The 27315-nt window shown below is 41.6% G+C and overlaps 1 protein-coding gene across 1 annotated transcript in view; it reads right to left on the bottom strand.

Moving 5' to 3' along the window:
• The window catches only part of LOC137356728 (arf-GAP with SH3 domain, ANK repeat and PH domain-containing protein 2-like), a 234595-nt gene that overhangs the window by 13098 nt on the left and 194182 nt on the right, over positions 1 to 27315 (bottom strand). Inside the window, exons 17-24 of the mRNA XM_068022455.1 lie at positions 22283 to 22416; positions 18078 to 18172; positions 15473 to 15662; positions 13800 to 13885; positions 13224 to 13339; positions 11578 to 11645; positions 11373 to 11480; positions 9029 to 9272 (exon numbers count right to left, since the gene is read on the bottom strand). Of these exons, the coding sequence (XP_067878556.1) occupies positions 9029 to 9272; positions 11373 to 11480; positions 11578 to 11645; positions 13224 to 13339; positions 13800 to 13885; positions 15473 to 15662; positions 18078 to 18172; positions 22283 to 22416 (1041 nt within the window). The remainder of the gene's footprint in view (positions 1 to 9028; positions 9273 to 11372; positions 11481 to 11577; positions 11646 to 13223; positions 13340 to 13799; positions 13886 to 15472; positions 15663 to 18077; positions 18173 to 22282; positions 22417 to 27315) is intronic.

The raw sequence follows: 27315 nt of genomic DNA, 5'->3' as shown, positions 1-27315 counted from the left end.
CCCTGTTTTTAGCTCCCCCTTGGTGAATCCTTGTTCACTGCTTTCCAATTGTAAGGCAAATAAACCAGCACAAACAGGTTTTCTTAGGTTTAAAGAAAGGCTGACATTTATTGAAGTTAAACTTAAACTCTAATTTGGTTCACGCCTACAGATACAGGATGCGCCCACACTAGCATGCATACACAATACACACATGCATATAGAGACAGAAAAGAGAAGAAAGTGGAAAGGTTTGAGGCAATCTCTGAAGAGGATTTTTGTTACAGTTCTTCGAGCTCACTGGAGAGTCCTTGATTGTAGGTAGATCTTACTCTTTGTTGGGGCCCAGTATTCTTCTTAAACCTTGTTCGCTGTTGGAGACCCTTCTCTCTTGGGGTTCATGTGTCTTCAGTGGATTTGGAATTCCGTGAGAAAGAGAGGGAGAGCCAGACCCGAGAGATCTTCTTCAGTCCAGGAGCATACAGCAGTTCAAAACTCTTTGTACAATTCAGAAAAACCAGGTTGCCAAACAGGCTAGTCACGTGACCAGCTGGTCTAACCATGTCTGTTTGTAGATTCAGCCATCCCAGGGGAAGTAACCCCTTTGTCTCCACAAGCACGGTTTGTTAATATGCAAATGTCTTTCCAGCTAAGGGCCTGGAGATTTTTTTTTAAAACACGTCCTTTCTTCACTTCAGCAACAGTTTTCAAATCAATGTTCTTAACAAAATTAATGTGCCTCGTTCTTGGCAGGTGGGAGGCCTGCATGACGCTGTCCTGATAGATATTGAGCATTGCACCTTTAAAGAAGTATGCTTTTAACTTTACATTAGAAGGGAAACATCTGGAGGCAGGCAAAAAGGTTGCAACCATTCAGGAATGCACACAACTGACTCATGTCAAAGAAAAAAATATTAATGACTGAGCTACAGTTACCTCCACCAGTATTGGTCACAAAGCTACGAAGGTTTCAATATTTACTTGGTATGCTCTTTGTAATCATCTAGCAGTTTTTCACCTCCCTCCAACATAAAATAAAATGCTCATAGCTGACAAAACCCATTACTTGTCACTTTGTCAAAAGTCAGGTTACCTTGGCTCTCTATTTGTAATCTGTTTTTCTCTTCTCCTCCCAAATAGACCTGCTTACCTTGTAGACCCAAAACGTTAGCCTATTTTTCTAGCTGCTGAGGGGTCTGCTCTGTACCTTTCTGTATTACAAATTTCCAGAATTTACAGGATTTTTAAAAAAGTAATTAAATTGTTCTGGTTCATCAAGGACTGCGAGCTTGTACAGCAACTGCACATTGCCCAGCATATTTACTGCGCAAGAACATAATGCAAGAACAAAGCTGAGGCCACTTTGCAAAACTTGCTCACTCCATCATCAGAATTTGTTTCAGAAGCAAACACATACTGCTCTACTCTTTCCTGAGTCAGTAATCAACCCTTCCCTTACGGATGCTTCATTGTGTCAGCATTTGCGGTGGCAGCATAACTTATACACAAACTCAAAAAAAAAAATCTACCTTTAGACTAATCTTCTTTAACAAATAATCACATATCCTGCGGTTCCGTACAAGATACATTTCCACATCCATATCAGCAATTCCTTTATTGCTCAATGAACCTGGCTTAACTACTTTTTCACCTGTTGAGCATAGGTGTATAGCTTTCTTACATCAAGGATAATTCTACAGTCCTACACGACCATCTAGGAGCATGGGTTACAGAATCAGGACTACAATATTGCAACCCTACCTCCAACCCTGCAAGCACAGATCCTTGCTGGGAACATCGATTCGGATCATTACTCCTATTTTTGACATTACAAAAAACATAGAACAGTTTTAAATGCTCTAATTCTTTTCACTAACTCAGTCACTTCATAAGTATTGTGGCAAAGGCTTCAAACATATGCATGTATTACAACATTGACGCTGCATTGGTGACTAGAATCATAGAAGGTCATAGCACAGGAGGTCGTCATTTGGCCAATCAAGTCCATGCCGGCTCTCTGCAAGAGCAATTTAGCTAGTTCTAGTACCCTGTCCTTTCCCTATACTCCTGCAACTTGTTTCTCTTCAGGTGCTAATCACACTCTCTTTTGAAAGCCACGATGGAATCTGCTTCCACCACACTCTCAGGTAGTGCATTCCCGATCCTAACCACACTGCGTAAAGCTACTGATTTGTCTTTACATCTGTAATAATGACCATCATATATCTACCGCACAAGAAATAATGTAAGAACATTAATGCTGCCTTTTTCACTCCTCCTTTGTCAGTCCTGACTTAGACCTGTCACTCGGACCTCCCCCCACCCCCAAGAAATAATGAAATCGAAATATATGATGGACTAGCATAGAGTCATGCTTCATCAGAAGGCTTTTGACAAAGTCCCCACAGGAGGTTGGTTAGCAAAATTATAGCACATGGGATAGGAGGTAATATACTGGCATGGATTAAGGATTGGTTAACAGGCAGAAAGCAGAGAATAGGAATAAACAGGTCATTCTCACGTTGGCAGGCTGTGACGAGTGGGGTACCACAGGGATCAGTGCTTGGGCCCCAGCTGTTCACAACATATATCAATGATTTGGACGTGGGGACCAAATGTAGTAATTCCAATTTCATGGATGACACAAAACTAGGTGGGAATATGTGTCGTGAGGAAGATGCAAAACGACTTTAAGGGGATTTGGACAGACTTAGTGAGTGGGCAAGAACGTGGCAGATGGAATATAAAGTAGAAAAATGTGAGGTTACCCACTTTGGTAGGAGGAATAGATATACAGAGTATTTCTTAAATGGTAAGAGATTAGACAGTGTAGATGTACAAAGGGACCTGGGTGTCCTTATCAATAAGTCACTGAAAGCTAACATGCAGGTGCAACACGCAATTAGGAAGGCTCATGGTATGTTAGCCTTTATTGCAAGAGGATTTGAGTACAGGAGTAGTGAAGTCTTGCTTCAATTGTATAGAACCTTGGTTAGACCGCACTTGGAGTACTATGTGCAGTTTTGGTCCCCTTACCTTAGGGAGGATATTATTGCCACAGAGGGAGTGCAACAAAGGTTCACCAGACTTGTTCCCAGGATGGCGGGACTGTCCTATGAAGAGAGAATGGGGAAACTGGGATTGTATTCTCTAGAGCTTCGAAGAATGATAGGTGATCGCATTAAAACCTACAAAATACTTAAAGGGATAGACAGGGTAGATACAGGTAAGATCTTTCCCTTGGTTGGGGAATCTAGAACTAGGGAACACAATTTCAAAATAAAGGGGAAGCCACTTAGAACTGAGATGAGGAGAAATTTCTTCACTCAGAAGGTTATGAATCTTTGGAATTCTCTACCCAAGGGGTTGTGGAAGCTCAGTCATGAGTATGTTTAAAGAGGAGATTGACAGATTTCTAAATACAAATGACTTAAGGGGATATGAGGATAGTGTGGGAAAAAGGCATTGAAGTGGATGATCAGCCATGATCATACTGAATGGCAGGGCAGGCTCGATAGATTGAATGGCCTACTCCTGCTCCTATGTTCCTATCATACAAACCATTTAGTTAGTCGTATGCATCTTACGATCTGCAACTCTACAGCCTGATCCTAATCGGGGAGTTGAGCTGGGAGCAGGTGGGAACCGATATCAAATGGGAAACCTGGAAGTATGTTAAGGGCATCTGTCAGTGGCATTTTAATGCAGCCACCTCATTATCATTTTACTTCCAGGTTTTTGGTCCCATCAGCGGCAGTGGAGTGATGATGACCCGCATGATGCAATTTCAACTTCAATATTTAAAGGGACAATCCAAAGATGCAAGTTGAAGGGGTTGGAGTTGGGAAGAGCAGGAAAGTGAGCAATAGAAACAAGACATTCAAACATAGAAAATAGGAGCAGGAGTAGGACATTCAGCCCTTCGAGCCTGCTCCGCCATTCATTATGATCATGGCTGATCATCCAACTCCTTTGATCCCTTTCGCCCCAAGAGCTATATCTAACTCCTTCTTGAAAACATACAATGTTTTGGCCTCAACTGCTTTCTGTGGTAGCGAATTCCAAACGCTGCACCTCGTTTCAATGATGCCTCCTTGGATGTGCTGCTGGGGGACCATGAGGAGCCAGAGAGCGCGACTATTACCCAAGAATGAGAGGAAGAAATTTGTGGCAGAGACCAAGAAGGCATGGTTGGAGGATGTCGGCAGCAGGAGCATAGTGGCACACTCCTGGAAGCAATGCAGGAAGCCGTTTAACGACCTAACCAGGTTAGGAAAGGTGAGTACAATTGCACATTTACCCACGTGCCCTCATGCTGCCTTCTCAAGCGACTCCAGCACATCACTCCTCATACCCACTTACCTAGTATCCTTGCCTCTCTGCCTATGCACTTACTCACAATACCCAGCTATCTATTCACCACTGACGCTCACCCTCATACTTATGCAATGTCATGCCTCTCCCTGATGCTCACCCTCAACAAATGCACTACATTCCAGCAGATGAACACATGCCATTATACCCGTTCTGAGGTTTGTTCTTTCCCTCCTTGCAGAAGACAGCAGGGAGAGGCAGCACTGGAGATCAACGACATCTCAGTGCGCCTTATCGGAGACGAGGATCTCCCAACTATCTGATGACACAATTAAATATTAGCCAGCCATATGTTACTCTGTCAGGTTGACTAGATGTCAACAGAGAGTAAAATATGATCATGTTCATAACGGTAACTTCCAACCTTGCCATTACTCATTCATGTCTTTTATCTCCCACAGGTCTTCGCTCGTGCAGCATGAATTGCTGGAGGTTGCAGACAACAATTCCTCATTGAATCTCAATCCTTCTGAGGACGTATGCTCATGCAGACCATGCACCAGCTCAGACATCTGCACTTCAGTGGGACCAGTAAGGCAGATAGTTGGGTTTTCACATGTTGACTCACTTGAGCAACTGCAGATGATGGAGACAGGAACAGAAGGGTCACTGACCTGAAACGTTAACTCTGCTCCTCTTTCCACAGATGCTGCCAGACCTGCTGAGCGGTTCCAGCATTTCTTGTTTTTATTTCAGATTTCCAGCATCCTCAGCATCTTGCTTTTATTATAGTGGAGAATCAGTGTTGGAGGGCACAGACCTCTCCAAGCTCTGCTGAACTAGGATTCAGTATCTTGGTGACCATCGATGAAGTGGATACTCACTGAGCAGCAGGAGAGAATGTGAGATGCACTGACAGGCCATCCAAGCAAACTGTTCACAACTAGACAGACTGGAGGAGTCCACCTCAAGCATGAATGCGCTGATATCACAGAGCATTGCGATAATGTCTTCTTGCATGAATAGCATGGCCAACTGCATGAAACATCAAATACAGCAATCATAGGAGTCCAAAAAGCATTGAGCACGAGCTTGTAGACTCTGGATTCTGCCTTAAATAGGATGACAGATTCTCTAGCCTTGACCTTGCAGCACCCCACTGACCTACATCAAAGTGCTCCCTGGCACAGCGGTAGCTGTGAAGCACTACTGGGCACAGGAGGGATGATGTCAAAAGGGGACATGGAAGTGGAGACTCCATTCAAAGCACTTACACTTCTGAATTGTTGTCAGGTGTCTTAGACACTACAATATTGTTATGTTTCTGCATTTTACTTGAAATGCATAAATATTATTCAATGGTGCCACACTGATGTGCTGGGCTCCCCCTTCATTGAGGATGGGGTTGTTTTTGGAGCCTCCTCCTCCAGTTAGTTGTTTAATTGTCCACCAACGTTCATGACTGTAAGCAGAAACTGCAGAGCTTTGATCTGATCCTTTGGTTGTGGGATCACTTAGCTCTGTTTACCATGCATGTAGTCCTATGTTGTAGCTTCACCAGGTTAGGTGGCTTTTAGGCATGCCTGGTGCTGCCCCTGACATGCTTTTCTACACTTCCCATTGAATTAGGGTTGATCCCCTAGCTTGATGGGAATGATAGAGTGGGGGATATGCCGGGCCATGTGGTTAGTTTGTGGTTAAATACAATTCTGCTACTGATGACAGCCCACAGCATCTCATGGATGCCCAGTTTTGAGCTGTTCGATCTGTAGTGCCATAACACATGATGGATGGCATCCTCAGTGTGAAGACAGGACTCTCCACAAAGACTATGCGGTAGTCACTCCTATCAAAATTGTAATGGAGAGATGAATCTGGGACAGGTAGTTGGTGAGGACAGGGTCAAGTATGTTGTTCTCTCTCGGTTCACTCAGCACCTGCCAATGGCCCACTCAGGCAGATACATCCTTCAGACCTTGGCTAGCTTGGTCAGTAGTGGTGCTACCGAACCACTCTTGGTGTTGTACATTAAAGTCCCCCACCCAGAATACATTCTGTTCCCTTGGTACCTTCAATGCTTCTTCTAAGTGGTGTTCAACATGGAGCAGCACTGATTCATCAGCTGAGGGAGGGCAGGACGTAGTAATCAACAGGCGATTACCTTGCTCGTGTTTGATCTGATGCCATGAGACTTCACTGGGTCCGGAGTCAATGTGAGGACTCCCAGATAATAAAAACAAAAATGCTGGAAATACTGAGCGGGTCTGGCCGCATCTGTGGAGAGAGTAACAGAGTTAATGTTTCAGACCAATGGCCTTTCATCAGAACTGGGAAAAAGTTAGAAATGTAATAGGTTTTAAGCAAGTCAAAATGGGAAAGAGTGGAAAAAGAACAAAAGGGAAACTCTAGATAGGGTTGAAGACAGGAAAGATTAAGTGACAAGAGTTGGTGGTGCAGAGCCAAAGGGAGTGGTAATGGCATAAGTAAGCAAACAAAAGATGTGTCCAGAGGAGATATGAATGGCAAAATAATGAACAGCTGCCATCCGAAAGCAAAAGCGAGATAGGAAGGGTAAGACCGAATAATAGGAAAAAAGGAAACAAAATGGGGTCAGAGACTACAGTGTGAAATTGCTCAACTCAATGTTGAGTCCAGAAGGCTATAAAGTGCCTAATCAAAAGATGAGGTGCTGTTCCTCGAGTTTGCGTTGAGCTTCATTGGAACACTGCAGTAGGCCAAGGACAGAGATGTCAGTCTGAGAACAAGGTGGAGAATTAAAACGGCAGGCCAGCGGAAGCTCGGGGTCACGCCTGGGGTCCGAGTGGCGGCGTTCCGCAAAGCGGCCACCCAATCTACGTTTGCCCTCCCCAGGGTACAGATGACCACATTGTGAGCAGTGAATACAGTACACTAAATTGAAAGTAGTACACATAAATCGCTGTTTCACCTGGAAGGAGTGTTTGGGGCCTTGGATAGTGAAGAGAGAGGAGGTAAAAGGGCAGTTGTTTCATCTCCTGTGCTTGCATGGAAAGGTGCCATGGGAAGGGGTCCAAGTGTTGAGGAGTAGACCAGGGTGTCAGAGGGAACGGTCCCTTCGGAATGCTGAAAGGGGAGGGAGGGGAAAATGTGTTTGGCAGTGGCATCACGCTGGAGGTGGCGGGAATGGAGCAGGATGATCCATTGAATATGGAGGCTGGTAAGGACTCCATGGGAGCTACCTATTCCTGTGTAATGTTGCTCAGAGCACAACGCACACCAATCATTCTGGAGACGCTGGTTGGTGCGTGAAGAGTGCCTCCAGATCTGTTGTGGCACCTGAAAAGCATCTTCAGCATGCCGATAGCTTGTTCAATAATATGTCAGGTGGTCGGCCAAATGGCACTCATTGCAGTGCTCCTGGGCCTCATTCTTCAGGCTTCTAAGAGGTGGCATCAGTCATATTTTAAGTGGGTATCCCTCATCTAGCAGCTATCCAGTAACTCTGCTTCAAGTTGCAAAAACGTCAGGGAGGTTAGACTGTCACAGGATGAAAGCATCATGACAGCTCCCCAGGAATCTTGCTCATACCTGCAGAAAGATCTTTTTGTAGCTGCACATTGATGCAGTGGAAGCCCTTGTGGTTGACGAGCATCAGTGGGAAACCTGATTCTGTGCAGCTGATGACAACCTGCACCTGTGGGAAGCCACTCAAGAGAAGCAAACCCAAGTGTCTGCTCATTCTGACTGGCACCATCACAGTCAAAATTAACATAATTGGTGGCCTTGGCGAACAAGCCATCAGTCACCTGTCTTATACATTTGTTGGCCGCCGAATGGGAGATTCTGCAAATGTCTCCAGCAAAGCCCTGGAAGGATCCAGAGACAAAAAAAATTGGGAGCACAATGGCAACTTTGACAGCCATTGGTAAAGCATGGTCACCAGGTCAGCCTGTCTTCTTTCAGTTAGTTACAGATGTCTGCCATGACCTAACACGAAGCCCTGAGCCTCCTGAGACTACTGTGCCAACATGTCAAGGAAACTGATCCTTTGCCTCTGGACCCTGTGTGGTGAATATGGCATCCAGTGAGTTGCAGCTCTCTGCTGCTCCTCATCTGAGGTCCAATCTAATGCAGTATAAGTGGCACCCATCCTGATGTGATAGATCAAACCAAAGTGTGGAAGAAACCTCCTAAATGTAGAAAGCCAACTCTCAGCAACCATACTGTGACCAACCTTTTCCAATAGCAGGTAAACAGCTGTGAATACTGAGAATGCCGTGCCATATTTCCCCATGATTGATCAAGCCACTCAGTTGTGTATTCTTGCCTTGCTTTCACTGGTAAGTTTCAGGAATATTAGAAATCCATGGACCTGACGTTAAACTGAAAAGTCTTGGTCAACGCTGCTCTAATTGAGCAGTTAGCATATTGCAATTGGCAACCAGCCTCTCCCAAATGGGTGTACACATGCAGTCCAACATGTTAGAGTGAAACCTGGAAGTCAGCGGGTTGGAGCTGGCTTCCTAACACGGCGTCAATTTCACTGGCTTTTACCCCCACTCCCCTCCCACCCAGCTGCTCATTCATATTGAAATTCAGCCCTACAAGTTTCCAGAGCTCTTTATACAGAAAAAATGTTTAACTGTATCAAGAAATGAGACCATTATAAAAGTGGAAATCTTAAGAGCATAGTTTGATCTTAAGTAGTGAATAAGCACAAATGCACATCAGATATTATGCATTATATATGGCTCACCTTTACTCGTGTTCCTTGGTGGAAGTGGAGGAGCATCAGTTACAGAAGGAGGGGGGCTGGAGCTCAGTACAGTTCCATACGTTTCATTATGTAGCATACTTGGAATGAATGGTCGCTGTTTATCTTTCATAGAGGTGGCTGAATCTCTGGGCAGAACTGCAAGAGGAGCTGGAGGCTGAAGCTGGTTTGCTGCCGACAGATAGGATAATTGATAGAAACTGATGGGTCTATTGGGACTGGATTGCTGAAAAGGATAGATTTGTTAAAATTGTAGTAAGGGTTAAGAACTTTCATTAGACACATTAATTCACACGGCATCACTGGAATCAACTATACAACATACTTTGTATTTTACTATGCAGTATGACACTGGTATATTTGGCACTTTGAATAAGACAAACCACAAAGGACAAAAACATTAATTTCAGTCTTCCACAGTAGGGAGTGGTAGTGTAAATTTGGGCTATTAAGATACTTTCTTGAGTTATGGTTTGGGAGGTTTTATACACTTCAATATGACTACCCCAAGGGATCATAGTCTGTAAAGTACTCAGAAGACCAGTAATGGAATTGTTTCAGCAGTAGAATCCTGAATGGCATCAAGACATCTAAAGGGGTCCTTGTCTGGAGAGGATACCACGTTAGCATCCAGTGGCTGCCTTCAATAGTAATGGATAAAATAGAGAAATGCAAGAAACATTGTAACAGGGTAAATAAAGAAAATGAAAGACAGAGAACAAGGGTATAGAAAAAGAGAACAAAAGGAGAGAAAGAGAACACAGCAGTAGAGGGGTGGAAAAGAAAGAAACAGAAAAGATCTGGTACATTCATATAGCACCTTAGACATTAAATATAGAACTAGAGGCTGTTGATTAGACTTGCTGATTGAATAGGTTTGGGCTAAAGCGGTGGAAGTCGAAGAATAGTCAGAGACAGGACAGAGCCAAGAGGAACCCACTGACAAAAGGCTGAGTTTGCAGACAACGCAACCACTAGGTGGCGCAATACTTGTACATGCGCAAATGCAGCCTCATGCACTGAAATGTCACTGTCTGTGACGTTTTGGCAGCTGCCAGTAGTAAAGATGGCATTGTTCAATTTATCACAAGAACAAAAACAAATGAAACCCAAATGCCCACAATAGCTGTGATCACCGCCTCCATCCTACTCCCAACAGTACACCGCTCTCTCCTGCCATCGCACTTCCCTTCGCCACTGCCTCCAGAGCCCCGAGCCTGTCTGCGCACCACTTGCTCCATGCCTTGCCACTTTTCCCCCCTCAGCCACTCGCTCCCCGCTTCACCTCCACCTCCTCCCACCCGTCGGCCACTTGCTCCTGGCCTCGCCGCTTCATCCCCTCTGCTCGCAGTCTCCCTCCCCTCACCTGCCTATCTTGTTACTCCACCGCCCACGCCCCCACCCGCTTCCCCCGTGCAGGGAAGAAAGGGGACGATCGCAGGAGGGAGTGGGGACCAGAGGCGGGAGGGAGCAGGAAAACGGCGAAGCCAGGAGCAAGTGGCCCCATGGGTAGGTGGGGGGTGAAGTGGGGAGCGAGTGGCCGAGGAAGGAGAAGTGGCGAGGTGGGGAGTGAGCAGGCGTTGCGGTACTGGCTACGTGATGATGTTTTTGCGCGCATGTGCAAATTAGTTCTGGTTAAGTTGGGTGCTGATGAAGACTGCGCATGCTCAGCACCATACTGACAAGAATCCATTCTGCGCATGTGTGAAGTTGGGAGCGCTCTGGCGATGTCGGCGCTGGGCTGCATCGTCAGGAGTCACTTTGCTGACAAAAACTCAGTGGATGAGTTATCAAATAAGCAGAGAGAGAGAACAAGTTCAGCCAAAATAGATACTAGTAAATATTTATGACTAATGATTCACTGAGGTATTACAGAGCAGAATTGTAGAGGTTTGTGAATCGGCAACAAAACCAGTTATGCAAAAATCATACTGGTGATCATGTATTAGTCGAAAATGAACAATTTGAAAGGTAATAGGATGTTACGTGACTTAAGTGATCCAAAAATGAAAAAGGAATAACACCAAAGGCTAGACTTGGGGAAAGTTTCCAAGAAGAAAAAATTAACTGGGAATAAAATTAAAGGCAATTAAAGGTAAATTCAGAGCACACATCTCAAAATCTCAAGTGATATTACAAGCCTGACTTTAGAAAAACTGGATCACTACATTCAAGGTCCAAACCTTGGCAAGTAGCAGCTCACTTGTTAAGGTCAGTAGATACCAAAATCAGTGGACTGATCTGTAAACTGAATTGGACTTGAAAGTTAAAAAGACAGTGCTAAAATAAAATTAACAGAATTTTTGACTGAACGTTACATTCCTACCTTGTCTTCAATATCATCATCACTTTCATCCAGATCTTCATGATGCAATCTCCATTCATATTCCACATGTACATGAGCATTAAACTTGCCTGATAAAGACTGTAGAAGCTATAAAACGGAATCACAATTTATTTTAAAAAGTCACAAATGTAAGTCGAGATCTTGCAATATTTAAAAATATATAACATGTAAATATACGACATACCACCTCCTCACACTGTGTGTGCTTTAAGCGTTTAGCTATATCAAGTGGCGTTTCACCTCCTTCATTGGCTAAAAATAAAAAGGCAATCTCTTAAAATATATTTTAGTTAAATACAAGTACTTTCTCAAATTAGCTGTTGTAGACTTAAGACACATATGATTCACAGTTTTCAAGACTTCTGCTAAAATAGAAGAACTTTAGTTTCAGATTTGGCAAAAGCTACATGGTAAAGCTGAAAACTCAACAACACTGACATATCAACTGAAATCTGGATTAAGCTCTTGAATTTAATTCTTTAAAGAGAACTGCACAAACATATCTTCATAATCTTTCATTTTCAGGGCTCCCTAAACCCATAATTACATTGAAAAACCGCACTTAGCTCCACTCCATCAAGATTTATTGTGTGTACTGGTTAGAGTGAAATTGTAGCATGATGCATTTGTAGAAACCACAGAAGGGTTGCATTTGGATGTCTGCATGAACTTTATCTCTTTATGGCTTCACAAACTGATGTGAAATTGAACAAAGCTGCTCAGTTTATACTGTTAGCTCTTAAGTCGGGCTATTCCCGCAGTGTAATTTTTTCAAATGCAAATCCAATACAACAAATAGAGGGAATAATGAAGCAGATGTACATGTGTTATTGAGGAGCATTTTGGGAAGGAATACAGCTAGAAATGTGGAAAACATTTAGACTTCTGTTTTAAAACTGGCTTCAGAATGCAAATGTACTTCATGGGTGTTTATGACCAAACCACAGCATAAAGCAAGACCATTCAGACCATCATGCCTGTGTCAGCTCCTCAAGTGAATCTGTCTATATCAATCTTATTTCCCTGATCATAATGCAACCTTCTATATTTTTCCTTTTCAACTACTTACCCCATTCAATTTTAAATGTGATAGTCCCTGCCTCAGTAGTCACTTGTGATAATGTATTCTATGCTCTAATAAATGGCTGAGAAAAAAATCTTGTGTCCCTTTCATTCTTCTAGTGAAAATTGGCAATTTATGTACTTTGTTACCAATTAGCGGGAACAATTTTGAACTGGCAACCTTCCATAATTTGAAAGGCCTCCGTTAGATTCCCCTGTTCCAGTTAAAAAGCCTAAATATTACCAACCCTTTCTTCATAACTTTAGTTATTTATTTGAAGTCTATTGAATTTGACATATTTGCACAGGCAATCAGATCAGAGTCCACTCTAACCTCAAACATTACTACAGATCAAAGCAAATAATATATTTACACTATTAATGCAAATTCATAACTAATGAAAATTTAGCATAAATCAGAATGACCATTAAGAAGCTGATATGCAAAGACACTTTGTTGCAAGTAATTTTTGACCTACATGCAATACTGCATATGGTCAGACTGAGCCCAACTTGACACAATGTGAAGTATTTGTTAGATTTTTTGTTCACTTGATTTTCACTGGCCTCATTTTCCTTTTTAATTCTGCCAAAGGGTGTCTATCTAAAACATCAATTTTTTTTTCCTCTTTTCAAATGCTGAAATGCTGTGGAACCTTCTGCGCATTTGCAACATTTTCTGTTTTTATATAAGGACTTTAAAGTATACCCTAGTCATCACAGAAGGGATTTTCCAGTATTAAAAGAAATAATTTTAAAGTAACATACCTATTTCAATGGAAGCTTTGCCCCTCAAAAGCAGCTTAAGACACTCCACATTATCATTTAGACAGCAGTAATGCAATGCTGTACTGCCTTTGGTAGTCTGTTTATCAAGATTTCCACTGTTGGACCAAAAATTCATATAAAGGATTTCATTTCAAAAGATAATATTCAAGCACTTGAGAACTACATGCAATACTTGGTTTACACTATTAAAAGGAAACTGCCACTAATGTAAAACAACATTTAAAAGAATACTTGCAATATCAGCAAGAATGCCACTTTACAAGATTAGGTTAAAGAGTTTGAATAACTATATAACATAAGCATTTCATTAAGATCTCTCCCAGTTTATAACTTCTGTCCTCATCCAGTTGGAAAGTTGTCATCAATTTCTTAGAGATTCTCATGGTTAAACTTTGATTGCCTTTACAGCCCAGATGAGTAGTGGTTAAAATAACAGATAAGCAAGTTAGAGCATGAATATGCTACAACCCCAGACCATGCTATCAAATAGCCTTGTCATCATACCTGTTTGTAAAAGAGCAAGTTTTTTTTAATATTTCATTATAAAATGCTGACCTGTTCTGTACTAAAAAATCAACTACATGAAGTGATGTTCTATCCACCAATCTTACAGCAAGATGTAGTGCAGTTTCTCCTTGTTCCTAGAAGTACATACAGAAAAGGAAATAATCTGCAACAGGCTTTTAAAAATGCAGGAAAAATTAAGAGTTATGAAATACTGGTTAACTATCAACTTTTGCATAAATGGTGGTCAACTAAGAAAATAGAGTAACGCATTTTACCGTGTATGCAGATTCAACATGAATGATTTTTTTTAAATCACCACTAATTTTACTCAGAGCAGGAACTTTTTTGTATAATATAAATACCTTAGCAGTTGTGATTTACCAAAAATTAACTATCTTTTGATGCTTTACTACATGTAGAGTTATCAGCCTGTGGCTTAATGATAATTGAACCACAGAATCGACATTATGTGACTGAATTTTCATTAAACTCATTCTTGTTCATGTGTTTATTAAGGGATTGAGCACAAATTCTGACTAGTTAAATGGTGACGAAGTACAGCTTTCAGTGCCGGCTAAGTTTTAGGTTTCCAGAGTTGTTGATTCAATATAACGAATTCAGGAGTGCTCTTCTGTATTTGCAATCAGCTAAAAAGCAGTATGGTTTATGCTTGCAATTCCCACCTGCTGAGCTTGTTATCAAGTGTCATGGGATGACACCAAATGAAGTTAAAAAAGCACACTGCCCTTATCCATGTTCTAACAGCTAATACAAGAACTTTTCTAGAGGATTTGGAGCAGTTTTCCAATCTGGATAGGCCTCCTGTTAGTTTGGAATGATGTGTGGTGTACAAGTTTTAAGGTAGGATAGTGTAGAAAGATAAACCATTAAAAAAAAATATATATACACACACACACTAAGAGGAGCGTGTGATTCAAATAAGGCAGATCATGAAATGTCTCTTTGCCTCACCTGACATGAAACGGTTCACATCATTATCGTGCTCGATCTAAAGACCTAGCTGAGAATGAATACAAATAAAATCTACCTTCTACACATGTAATAGGTCTTCCTTCTAGCACTTGCAAAGTATGTCACAATGACTTGCTCAAATATCACATATCCATACATGGCAACTATTTAGAAAGGAATAAAAAAAGAGAAAGCAGTCATTTTCTGCTGAGCTTGGTAAATTGGGCTCTCCACTTGGACTCCTATTATTTAGAACAATCTCCAAATCAGATGGAGATGTACAAGCAACATCCAATTTAGGGACATTTGCCCTGTAGCATCAGCAATTAGCCTCTAATTGATTCCGAGTGTGTCTCTTTTTAATAGCACTCTTTCATACTGAGTAGTTGAACAGTAGCCCTAGAGGTTCAGGTGAGGTTAGGCACGGTTTCACCATAACAACTAACCACGACAACATGTGGCTGCACCAATACTACCTCAGAGGAATACTAATAGGAGGTCAGTTAGTAACAAATTATCCAAGTGAGACTGGAACGTAGTCCCCAATTTAAACTGATTATGATTCTCTTTCAGCATTGGAACCACCAAGGATCTCTTTCCCTCTCTAGTCATAAGTATTTTTCTCTACATGACTCCATATTTTCTTCTGAAACAATTCAAATTACTCATTCAAAAATTAAGAGAATATGCTTACTTAAAGAAAATTGAAAATAATTTGTCAAATAATAATGTCTTAAAATAAATCTTACATGTCCATTTGCCAAAGGAATTGGATCAGTGAGATCTACACCATCAGCATACACCTGAATTAATGCGAAGATGTCTCTTGACTTGATTGCATCACATAGACAGCTAAGTTTGGCTGTATTGTCAGTACACTTTTTCCTTGAATATTTCCGTTCTATGTATTTAGCAGTAATATAGTCCTTCCGTGCAACCCTATAAGAGAAGAATTTTCCCATGTCTAAACCTTGTTTAATATATGACAAGAAACACAAGACTATTTATTCAATACTGAATAAATGCTTCAAACAAAATTCCCCTCCCCCACCCCCATACAATCTAGCATTTAAGTTTGGACTCATCTTCATTTGCACGATCAATAATGGTGTTCCTTAATTAAAATAATTAAGCAGCAACTATTTAGGCCATGAGAAAGATGCCACAAACAACCTGCATTTATTTAGGGAGTTATCAGACAAAATTTGACACCAAAAAACAAAGAGATATGAGAACAGATGACCAAAGGCTTGGTCAAAGGTAGATTTTAAGGAGAGAGAGGTAGAGAGGCAAAGAGGATTAGGAAGACAATTATAGAGTTTAGAGAACAGGCAGCTGATCGCATGGCCAATGATGATAGAGCAATGAACATTGTAAACACACAAGAAGCCAGAGCAGTCCAACTGTAATTGAAACTGTACTAGGGACTCAACGCAAGCACAAAGGAGGGATTAACCATATTTATTCCAAATAGCTTTAAGAAAAATAAAACAAAATATTACTGGTTTAGGGAAAAGATGGGTGGTACCAAACAAGTTTCATCATAAATCTATTTTTAAAAAAAAGGAAATCAGAAAAAATTACCAACTCTCATCAGGAGATAAAAAGCATTTTGGAAGCTACTCAAAATGCAAAACACACAGAAACATCAATGTAAAGCTGATTGATAATCTATGAAACATTATTTTAATATTGCTGAAAATAGAGACATTATGTTGAAGCTTTTTGATTTGCACTCATCAGAACAATCCGCAAGAATACCAATGTAAGGGAAAACAACAAATTTATACTGTATGAGAAGACAGTGCTGATTGGTTGGCAAGTGAACTCTGATTGGTAGAGGCGCTGCCATGGAGAATGCACCAGTTAACGGTGACCAACAGTTAGCTGCCAAGCTTTGTTTGAAATTTAAACCATGCAGTTTGATGCTGATTGGTCAAGGCGTTGCAATGAGGAATGAACCAGTGAATGGCTGTCACTTAGTTTTTTAAGCTGAAACAGCGCAATGTTTGTACATGTTCTTTCTGTCTGCAAAGAACAAGGCCCTATGTATTAATATATGCAGCTTCCAGTACACGCAAATGCGCCACACTGCGAGCCCTACTGACAATCTTTAATTGGTTGTCAGCGTAATTTTTAACACACTGAGGATTATTTAGCAAATGTTGTCCAATCGTGGAATCACATCTAATGTTGGACACTGTGTTTTGAGTTGCAAGCATGGGCTGGTTGGGTACGGCATGTACCTTGCCCGTTGTGAACAGCAGAAGGGACATGTTGTTTGATACGATCCTCCAGTCTTTCGGACGTACAGCCTATAATACCTAGCATCACACTGGCACTGAAATTCATATATCACATTACTCATTTGTGTGATAGGCAGGACGTCTTTTTGGCAGCATCCTGTTAGTGGCGAACACCACACGTGTTGCTACTGCATAATAACAGCATGAAATAGCTAGTTTCACCTGTTGTTCAAATTTTTGGGATACATTACCAATCAGCACTCTCTCATAGTATAAATTTGTTGTTTTCCCTTACGTTGATATTCTTGCAGATTGCCCTGATGAGTGCAAGACAAAAAGCTTTGACAAAATGTCTCTATTTTCAGCAATACTCAAGTTCCATACTACCAAACGACTATTTGTAAACACTACATTCTACAGAATAAACTCCAGAATCACAAGGAACAGTATGTTTAACATTTTCAGAAAACTTACTAAATTATTCAAAAAATCTTATAAAATCATTTTCAAAATACCAAACTATATAATCCTTTGGATCTTGAATATTTTGTTCTAAAATTTAGGAGGCTAAGATTTTATTGTAATCGTATTTGAAAGCCTCAATTCTGAAACTAATAAATGACCTATTGAGTTTGATTCTGAATTCAATACTACCAGTGGTCCGTCCCATATACAAAACTTCATCGGCATCCTTCATCGTACCTACTTCATGCAAAAAGAAGCAACATCAACTGCAACTCATTTTCAATTTAGTAGGGAAAGCATGAGGTAAAGCCTGGCTTCCAATTCTCCCCCAATCATCCACAAGCTCCTGCATGCATGCCAAAATCATTTTTAAGTGACAAACATAACCATAATATTATCCCAGTTTACAGAGGAATTAAAAGATGCAAATTCAGCAAAGGAATTCTGAAGATGCCACTCTCAAATGATGTAGACTAATGAGTTTTCCATACCATGTAGGGTTAGTCAACTTAGAAAAAAAATTGAAGGTGGGACACTCTCTATGCTCTTGAAAAAGAATGCAGGGAAAACCTTGGTGACTTCTCAGATTCAAGTGTACTATGCCTCTTCCCGTAACAAACTGGAAAATTGTATGTCTACTTACATGTCACTGTTAGGATTAGGTTTGGCAGTTTCATCTGAAGGCAAACTAGCTTCCATGATCTCATTCAATGCTGCATTCCCAACGTTCTTGGCTAGCTGTCAAAGAAAACAATTCTCCCCCATTAGACCTTAAGGTATTTAGCCAATCTATTACATAATTGCTGAATGGTTTGCAAGATTTAATTTCAAAATGCACTGAAAATTTCTCTCAGGCTCAGTCAATGGGAAAAACCACTGTAAACCTAGCACATGTACCTGCAGTACCAGTTACATCTTTTAGATGAAACTGCAAATGGACGATTTCCATTTTAAATGCATTACCGTGATGTTAGGTAGAAAAGCAAATGTGCATGTGCATGTATATAATGTATATGTCTAAATAATTCATTCTTGTTATGTGGGCATCACTGATAATGCCAGCATTTATTGTCCATTCATAGCTGCCCTGAGATGACGGTGGGCCAGCTTCTTGAGTGTTATTCTTTGCAGTGGTTTTCATACAATTGAGTGGCTTGCTAGGACACTTCAGAGAGCAGTTAAGGTTCTGTAAACCAACTGAATCTAAGAGGGAAAATCCTTATCCAAAACGAGGCACTCTGTACTCATTTAGCCTCCTCAAACCTATCTAAGACTTTTAAAAACTTTTTCAAACTTGAGCCCATTAGCCTTGACTGGTAACCAGCCTAGGGCAGCCATGCACGATTATGATGTACCATGTCAGCTTGACAAGTTGACTGAAATCTCCTGTGTAATTAATTGAAGAATTGCTTGTCCATTGACATTATTCCACATCACCTGTCACACATGTCACCAAGGGGCATGCATTCAGGTGTGCATTCAATGTGTGCAACATGAGTTAATCTGTAGTGTCCCTCCTTACAAAAGAGCAATCATGTTCGCATTTTGGTTGCTGGACTACAAGAAGTTAGGTGGCCAGGCTCTGGGGAGCTGCAAGTGGGCGATCTATCATACCTATGGTCTAGTACATCAGAAGGATCCAAAGCAGAAAGTAGAATTTTGGTTATTCCCTCTAGATACAGATCTGCAATATTAAACTAAACTCCACTATCACAATGACTGCTTAAAGCCAGGATCCCTCTCACTATATGACTGTGGTGATTGCTTATGCATAAACCATGGAAGCTAGTGAGTTGATAGAAGATGATTTTATAATCGTCTTGATTGCTGTGCATCAACTATCCAAAGAACTATTTGAAAATTCGTCTTGGTGACTTTAATGCAGTCTCAAGAGTGTGATAGTCTTTCGCAAGATCAAATTCTGCAGTCCCATGGGACTGAATTCCTAAATGACGATACTGATTTCTTCTTGCATTCTGCGACCTCAGGATTGCAGGATCTTATTTCAAAGAATATTCATTGCTGGACATGGTACTTGAGTGATGGGGTTACCTAAAAAGAAACTGACCATGTTCTGGGAGTGAGTAGGTGGAAACTGCTCAGGCAATGCAAAGTCCTCTTGGTCTCCAAATTTGAATCTGACCACAGACCTGTATGGTGCCCTTTTGACAACATCTGAGGAAAGCTCCAACTAAGAAAGCAGCAGGAAAAAAAGTCCTACCTCAGTAAACTAGGTGACTTTAATGTTAATTTTGCATATTGAGTTGGGTTTAACAGAATCTTGAACTCCCTCATAACAGAACAGCAAAGAGAAATGGCTTTTTAGGGATACACTGTCTAATGCTGCCCTTAAGGAAGTTCTTGAATAAAGACAATTGGCTAAGGAGTGGCTTTCCTCACATACTCTAGATATCACTGATAGGTTTGCTGCATGCTTTTAAGGGAACACACATCTTTCAACATTGAACTTAACTCGCAGAGAAGGTGGGCAATAAGAAATGATTATAGATTTGGGCCTGATAAAATTGCAGATGAGGCTGAGGATGCACTCTGAATTAACAGAATCAGAGATACGTTTGCAACATATTAACGCCTCAGATGGATTCCTGCTGGCAGAACAGAACACGCAGATGAAACCGTGGGGAGTATACTTCTGCAGCCTGCTTAATCGTCCTCCCACCCCTTCTTCTGAGGTGCTGTCCTAGGCAGCATCCATGGCAGTACATGACCATAGATTTCAACGCCTGCTCTATCGTGACAGGAAGTTGCTAAGGCAATTACAAGTATGAAGCTGGGCAAGGCTCCAACCTGCTGCAATATATCTGGAACTTCACAGAGTTGGTGTGGATATAGTGATTAGCTATGTACACCATCTCTTTGCTGGAGACAGAAATACAAAATTATCCAAAGGATTGGCTTAATGAGGTGATCATGCTCATCTGTATAAGTAAAGGAAGCATAGTCGAGTGTGGTAACTATTGTGGTATCACTCTTCGTTGCATGTAAGGTATTTGCTCATATAATTCTCAGTAGATTAAGGCCTCTCTTACATAAGAACAAAGTGGCTTAATCTTTGGCTGATTTGATAGTTGATCAGATACTGGCATTCAACATGATAGCACAGACAAGGCAAAAATCTTATCGCCTTCAATATGTGGCCCACATTGATAGCAAGTTAAGCTTTAATTCTGTCTACAGTCTTTTGGCAAATTAGAACACTGTGGAAGTGGGGGCAAGGGCAGGGGGAAAAATTCAGCCACATGAGGGATAAAGGGGGAGGGGGTGTGATCGCATGGCAGTTAGCTTGTTGGGCCTGAAGTAAACACTCCTGCTCCTTCTGGTCCACAAGAAATACAATAAAGGCATTTACAACATGGATAAAGCCCTTTGTGCCACCTTCTACCTGCCGGGATTGCAGAAGTCCACGAATCCTAGCCGCCACATGTCAAAAATAAAATTGGGAGCAAAAATGGAGGCATGCCACCTACTTGAAATATTTTAGAGCCAACCCCCTCCCGAGAGTGAGTTGGTTGGCCACCAGCCTTGCCTCTGTCAAAAACCAGAAGTGGGTGGCTATAGGTTTTTAATTTTTTTTGAAATGCTGGAATTTGTAGTATGATTATGTTTTTAAAACTGTGATTTTTTAATGTAGTCTAAGATGAAGTCAGTGAGGTCAAGTGACCTCACATAAACTCTGCTTAAAGAAAAGACAGGGATCTTGGTTCTCAGGACAACAAAGAACCCAGATCAAAGACCCTTACGAAAAGCAGAGAATGCAGGGTTATAACACCTGAGGCACAATGTGTTTCACCCTCCCAGACTTTCAGATCATAAACAAGGAGTCAGTGGCTCCAAAAATATAAATACAAATTGTAATTGCTAACACCTGGAAACAAAAGAAAGCCCAGGTGCTGTAGCCAGACTTGTGGACTCTGCATATGGAAAATACAATTGACTATTGACCTTCTGATTCTGGATAAATTCTACAGACTTTGGGAAATCTGCAGGCTGTAAGGAAGACAATGACCAATGGTGGCAGCTTCAAGGGGGAGAGAGCGAGAGCGCGGGGGGGTGGGTGGGAGGGAAACACCTGCTCTCAGAAGACTGATATAGTAAAAGGCTGCAGAGACTAGAACCCGATTTGAAAGGTGAGGTTTGCTGAGAAGGAAAAGACCAACAGGATCACCAGAGATTGCCTTATTCATGCAAGTCCAGGTCAAAAGTACTCTGAAGAAGTGAACAAAGAAGACATTGACTTTGAGAAGGTCTTGGAGATCTAACCCATTGCACCTGGGAGGAGTCTGGGACTTTTGGTTCCAAAGATTTCACTTCAAGGAGGACTGTGTAATATGTAAATGTAGTGTGGGGCTTTCAAGAGTTTTAATAAGTGAAGGAAAATACCTTTCTCTGCAATTTAGAGTATTAACTACTTACAAAGTATTGTTTCGCTATTGGTGACTTTATATAAAAGTCTTAAATGTGAAATCTTGTCGGGTATTTCTTTAAATTGGTCTGGGGAGTTCATATCTCGTGTTTTAATGTTAACGGTCTCGCTCAGGTCGTAACATAGCCAAGTTATATATCAGTTTAAATTCCCTCTGTTTACACTATAGTACATGTGACGTACTGCATTTCACTTGAGTGCTTCCCCATTTGTATGCTTTTTCCCCTTTTTCCATCTTCTTAGCTTTCTATACCATATGTCTTCCTTAGCAAAAGGATAAGCTGGTGACCTGCCCTCAAGTTTTCATTACTGCCACTTTATACTATAACCAACCTATCCGTACAATTTTCTGCAGAAATTTCATGTTGGATTAAAACAAAATTCTTAATTGAAAAAGGACTTACCAGGAGCTCCGATGTTCCCAACACATCTAATGTAAGGGATTGAATTCTGGAGTAGTGAACCCCCAGCTCTCTATGAATTCCAGAGCATTCAATGCACGTTAGAATTCCCAGATTAGTAGATAGCCATGTAGGGTCTGTTAAATAAAGCGTACCAGTCAATTTCAAAATAACTCGAGCACTATTACTAGGATCTTCTGCAGTCTTTTACAATAATGCAGAAACATTTAGCAGACCGCATTTCTGACTTAATTTGACATTGTTGATTCAAAATATATCCAATTGATTTTGAACTGGTAGAAAAAGATTGGGTGTTTTTGAAAAACAGAAATAGAACCAAATTAAATTCCCTCTGTAATGTCCTGTTATATCTCATCACCCTATTTTTATCCACATAGAATGTCCAATCAGTATGTCAGCCTTACTCCACTGGCTGTACTTCTTGCCTTTGTATCAAAAGGTTGTCGTCTTGAACCTCACGCTGGGAAAGGCCTGGACTGACACTGAGGAAGTGTTGCATTGTTAGAGGTTCTATCCTTTGGATCAGTCTGTTAAACCAGCCTATCTGCCTGAGGGATGTTAAAGGTTCCACTGCACTTTTCAAAGAGTTCTCCTGTGTTCTAACCAACATTACTCCCTGAATACATGCCAGCAAAACACACGTTAACTGGTCATTCTCTGCTGTTACAAACATACTAAAATGACGGGCAGGTAAATACCAACAAGTAAATCCACCTTGCCCTCCACCTCATAATGGCAAGAGCATTATGACTAAACTCTACCCACCTCCTCTCACATATTTGTTGGATGTTGTTGGTGCCAAGCCAAATTAATTACTTGTAAATATGCATTACATACCCTGTAAATGTAACTATATCCTGACAACAGTGGGACTGATTTTATAACACAATTCCCCCAAGATTGTTTTTGATATACTACTGAATCAAAATTGGTCATACGGCAATTATTTTTCAAAACAGTAGACTCAGTCAAGAGTTCTTTAATTTTTCTGCAGAGAAGGGTGACAATTTTCCCTTTTGACAATTTCATTACAATTATGTTGTCAAATTATATTTCCAATGTTTAACTTGAAACTGCATTAATATCTCTGCAATTACTTCCTTTCACTTCTGAAGGCCAGTTATTTGCTTATCAAACATTTTTAATTTACAAAGTTACATCTAATTGATGAGAATATCTACATTTAAGCAACCAATCCTACTTATGACTTTTTCTGGATGCCACGTATTATTAATAATCTGATATTTATTGAATACAATGTTCATAGAGTAATGGAACTCATAGCACATGAAAACACTATTTGGCCCATCTTGCCTGTGCTAGCTCTTCACTGGAACTGTCTACTTAATACAGTTTCCTTTCCCTCTAATTTTTAAGATCATCCTTTTCAATGGCGTATCCAATTACCTTCTAAATTATGTTATTGGCTCGGCTTCAATAGCCATTATTGGTAAAACATTTCATGTTCTAATCACCCTTTACGCAAACAAACTTCCAACTTCCCCTTTCATCTCCTAATGACAATACTTATCAATTTGCCAACGAGTGGAAACAAACTTTTATTATTTATCTTCTCAAAATCATTCAAGATTTTGAGCACCTCTATTAGATCCCCTTAAACTTCTATAGCCCAGTGGGGAAAAGTCCAATTATATAAGATCTTCTTCACAACGATAGCCAATGTTCCCTCTAATTTCCCTTCACCGTGCATGATCATTTGTTGCATTGCACGTGCAGCCTCTTTGTCCCTGCGCAGCACATTCCCGAATCCTGCGCAGCTTAGCGAGAACCTTGACTATAACCTTATTTCTGACTTCATGCTAGTGAATTTTTTCTGTACCCTTTCCATAACCACAGCTGTCTGAAATACTAAGTGTGACCTAATTAATGTATATATTAATTTAACATCACTTCCTTGTTTTCATATTCAATGATTAAAATCCAGAATCCCATTTGACTTTTTTAGCTCCTTCTACCCAAACTTCCACTTTAAGGATCTACATAATATTGCAACACTACGTCTCTTATCATTCTGAATCCACATTAACTGCTATTATACCATTATTGTACAGACTATCGTCAAGCTTAATCCTGATCAATTCTATTACTTTATATCATATTTGATCCTTTCACTGCTCTTTTTCCCTAAAATATACCATTTCACATTTTTCAGCACTGAACCACATCTGAAACCTTTATGCCTACTCCACAAAGCGGTCACCCAATCTGTGTTTAGTCTCCCCAAAGTAGAGGATACCGCATTGCAAGCAGCGAATATAGTATTCTAAATTGAAAGTAGTAGAAGTAAACCACTGCTGCACTGGAAGGTATGTTTGGGGCCTTGAATGGTGAGGAGAGAGGAGGTAAAAGGGCAGATGTTACACCTCCTGCGATTGCATAGGAAGGTGCTGTGGGAAGGCGACAAGGTGTCAGGGGTGATGAAAGAATGGACCAAGATGTCGTGGAAGGAATGGTCCCTTCGGAATGCTGACAGGGGAGGGGAGAGGAAGATGCGTTTGGTGGTGGCATCACGCTGGAGATGGCAGAAATGGTGAAGAATGATTCTTTGGATGTGGCAGCTGGTGGAGTGGAAAGTGAGGACAAGGAGAACCCTGTGAAGGTTCTGGGATGGAGGGGAAGGGGTAAGGGCAGAAGTATAGGAAATGGGTCGGACATGGCCCTGTCAACCACAGTGGGGAGGAATCCTTGGTTGAGGAAAAAGGAAGACATATCAGAAGCTCTGTTGTGGAAGGTTGCATCATCAGAACAGACGTGTCGGAGACGCAGGAAGAGGTAGAATGGAACGGAGTCCTTACAGGAGGCAGGATGTGAGGATAGGGGAGGCGGCGCCATTGTGCTATTGTCACTGGACTAGTAACCCAGAGACCCAGGGTATTGCTCTGGGGACATGGGTTCAAATCACACCACGGCAGAAGGTGGAATTTGAATTCAATTAATAAAAATCTGGAATTAAAAAAGCTGGTCTAATGATGACTAGGAAACCATTGTCGATTGTTGTAAACACCCATCAGGTTCACTAATGTCCTTAAGGGAAGGAAATCTGCTGTCCTTGCCTGGTCTGGCCTACAAGTGACTCCAGACCCACAGCAATGTGGTTGACTCTTAAATGCCCTCTCAAATGTCCTAGCAAGCCACTCAGTTGTATCTACAGCTACGAAATCAATAAGGAATGAAACTGGATGAACCACCCGGCATTGACCTAGGCACCGGAAACGACAACGACAAACCCAGCCCTGTCGACCTTGCAAAGTCCTCCTTACCAACTTCTGAGGGCTTGTGCCAAATTTGGGAGAGCTGTGCCACATACTAGTCAAGCAACAGCCTGACATAGTCATACTCACCGAATCATACGTTACAGGCAATGTCTCAGACACCGGCATCACCATCCCCAGGCAAGTAGTGTCCCACCGGCAGCACAGACACAGCAGAGGTGGTGGCACAGTGGTATACAGTCGGGATGGAGTTGCCCTGGGAGCCCTCAACATCGACTCCAGACCCCATAAGGTCTCACGGCATCAGGTCAAACATGGGAAAGGAAACCTTCTGCTCATTACCACCTACCGCCACCATCCCGCGGCCCCCCCCCCCACCAGCTGATGCATCAGTATTCCTCCATATTGAACATCACTTGGAGGAAGCACTATTGGTGGCAAGGGAATGAGGTACAAGACAATGAGGTACTGCGACCATCGATTTGCTTCACTTCCAACCTCCAAAGACATCATGGAATGTAGTCTGGGTAGGGGACTTCAATGTCCATCACCAGGAGTGGCTTGGTAGCACCACTACTGACCAAGCTAGCAGAGTCCTAAAGTACATAGCTGCTATACTGGGTATGCAGCAGGTGGTGAGGGAACCAAGAAGAAGGAAAAATATACTCGACCTCGTCCTCACCAATCCGCCTGCTGCAAATGCATCTATCCAAGATGGTATTGGTAGGAGTGACCATCGCACAGTCCTTGTAGAGACAAAAGTCCCATCTTCACATTGAGGATACCCTCCATCGTGTTGTGCAGTACTACTGCCGTGCTAAATGGGATAGATTTCGAACAGATCTAGCAAAGCAAAACTGGGCATCCATGAGGCTCTGTGGGCCATCAGCAGCTGTAGAATTGAACTCAACCACAATCTCTAAGCTCATAGCCCGACATTTCCCCCACTCCACCATCAACATCAAGCCGGGGACCAAAGCTGGTTCAATGAAGAGTACAGGAGGGCATGCCAGGAGCAGCACCAGGCATAGCTCAAAATGAGGTGTCAACCTGATGAAGCTACAATGCAAAAGTTAAGGCTGAAGCATTTGCTACAATCTTCAGCCAGAAATGCCGAGTGGATGATTCCTCCTGAAGTACCCAGCATCACAGAAGCCATTCTTCAGTCTGGCAATATTCCGGCAATAGTACTGAAGACCTGTGCTCCAGAACTTGCTGCGCCCCTAGGCGAGCTGTTCCAGTACAGCTACAAAACTAGCATCAACCCGGCAATGTGGAAGATTACCCAGGTATGTCAAGTACAGAAAAAGCAGGAAAAGACCAACCCAGCCAATTACCACACCCATCAGTTTACTCTTCATCATCAGTAAAGTGATGGAAGGTGTCGCCATCTTTGCTATCAAGTGGCACTTGCTAGGAATAACTTGCTCGGCGATGCTCAGTTTGGGTTCCGCCAGGGCCACTCAGCTCCTGACCTCATTACAGCCTTGGTTCAAACATGGACAAAAGAGCTGAACTCAAGAGGTGAGGTGAAAGTGACTGCCCTTGACATCAAGGCAGCATTTGACAGAGTATTTCATCAAGCAGCCCGAGCAAAACTGGAGTCAATGGGAATCAGGGGGAAAACTCTTCACTGGTTGGAATCGTACCTAGCGCAAAGGAAGATTGTTGTGGTTGTTGGAGGTCAATCATCTCAGTTCCAGGACATCATGGCAGGAGTTCCTCAGGGTAGTTTCACAGGCCCAAACATCTTCAGCTGCTTCATCAATGACCTTCTTTCAA

Source organism: Heterodontus francisci, chromosome 3 (assembly GCF_036365525.1).
Source record: "Heterodontus francisci isolate sHetFra1 chromosome 3, sHetFra1.hap1, whole genome shotgun sequence".
Lineage (NCBI taxonomy): Eukaryota > Metazoa > Chordata > Chondrichthyes > Heterodontiformes > Heterodontidae > Heterodontus > Heterodontus francisci.
Note: the sequence above shows the minus strand (reverse complement) of the source record. Positions and strands in the feature narration are given on the sequence as shown.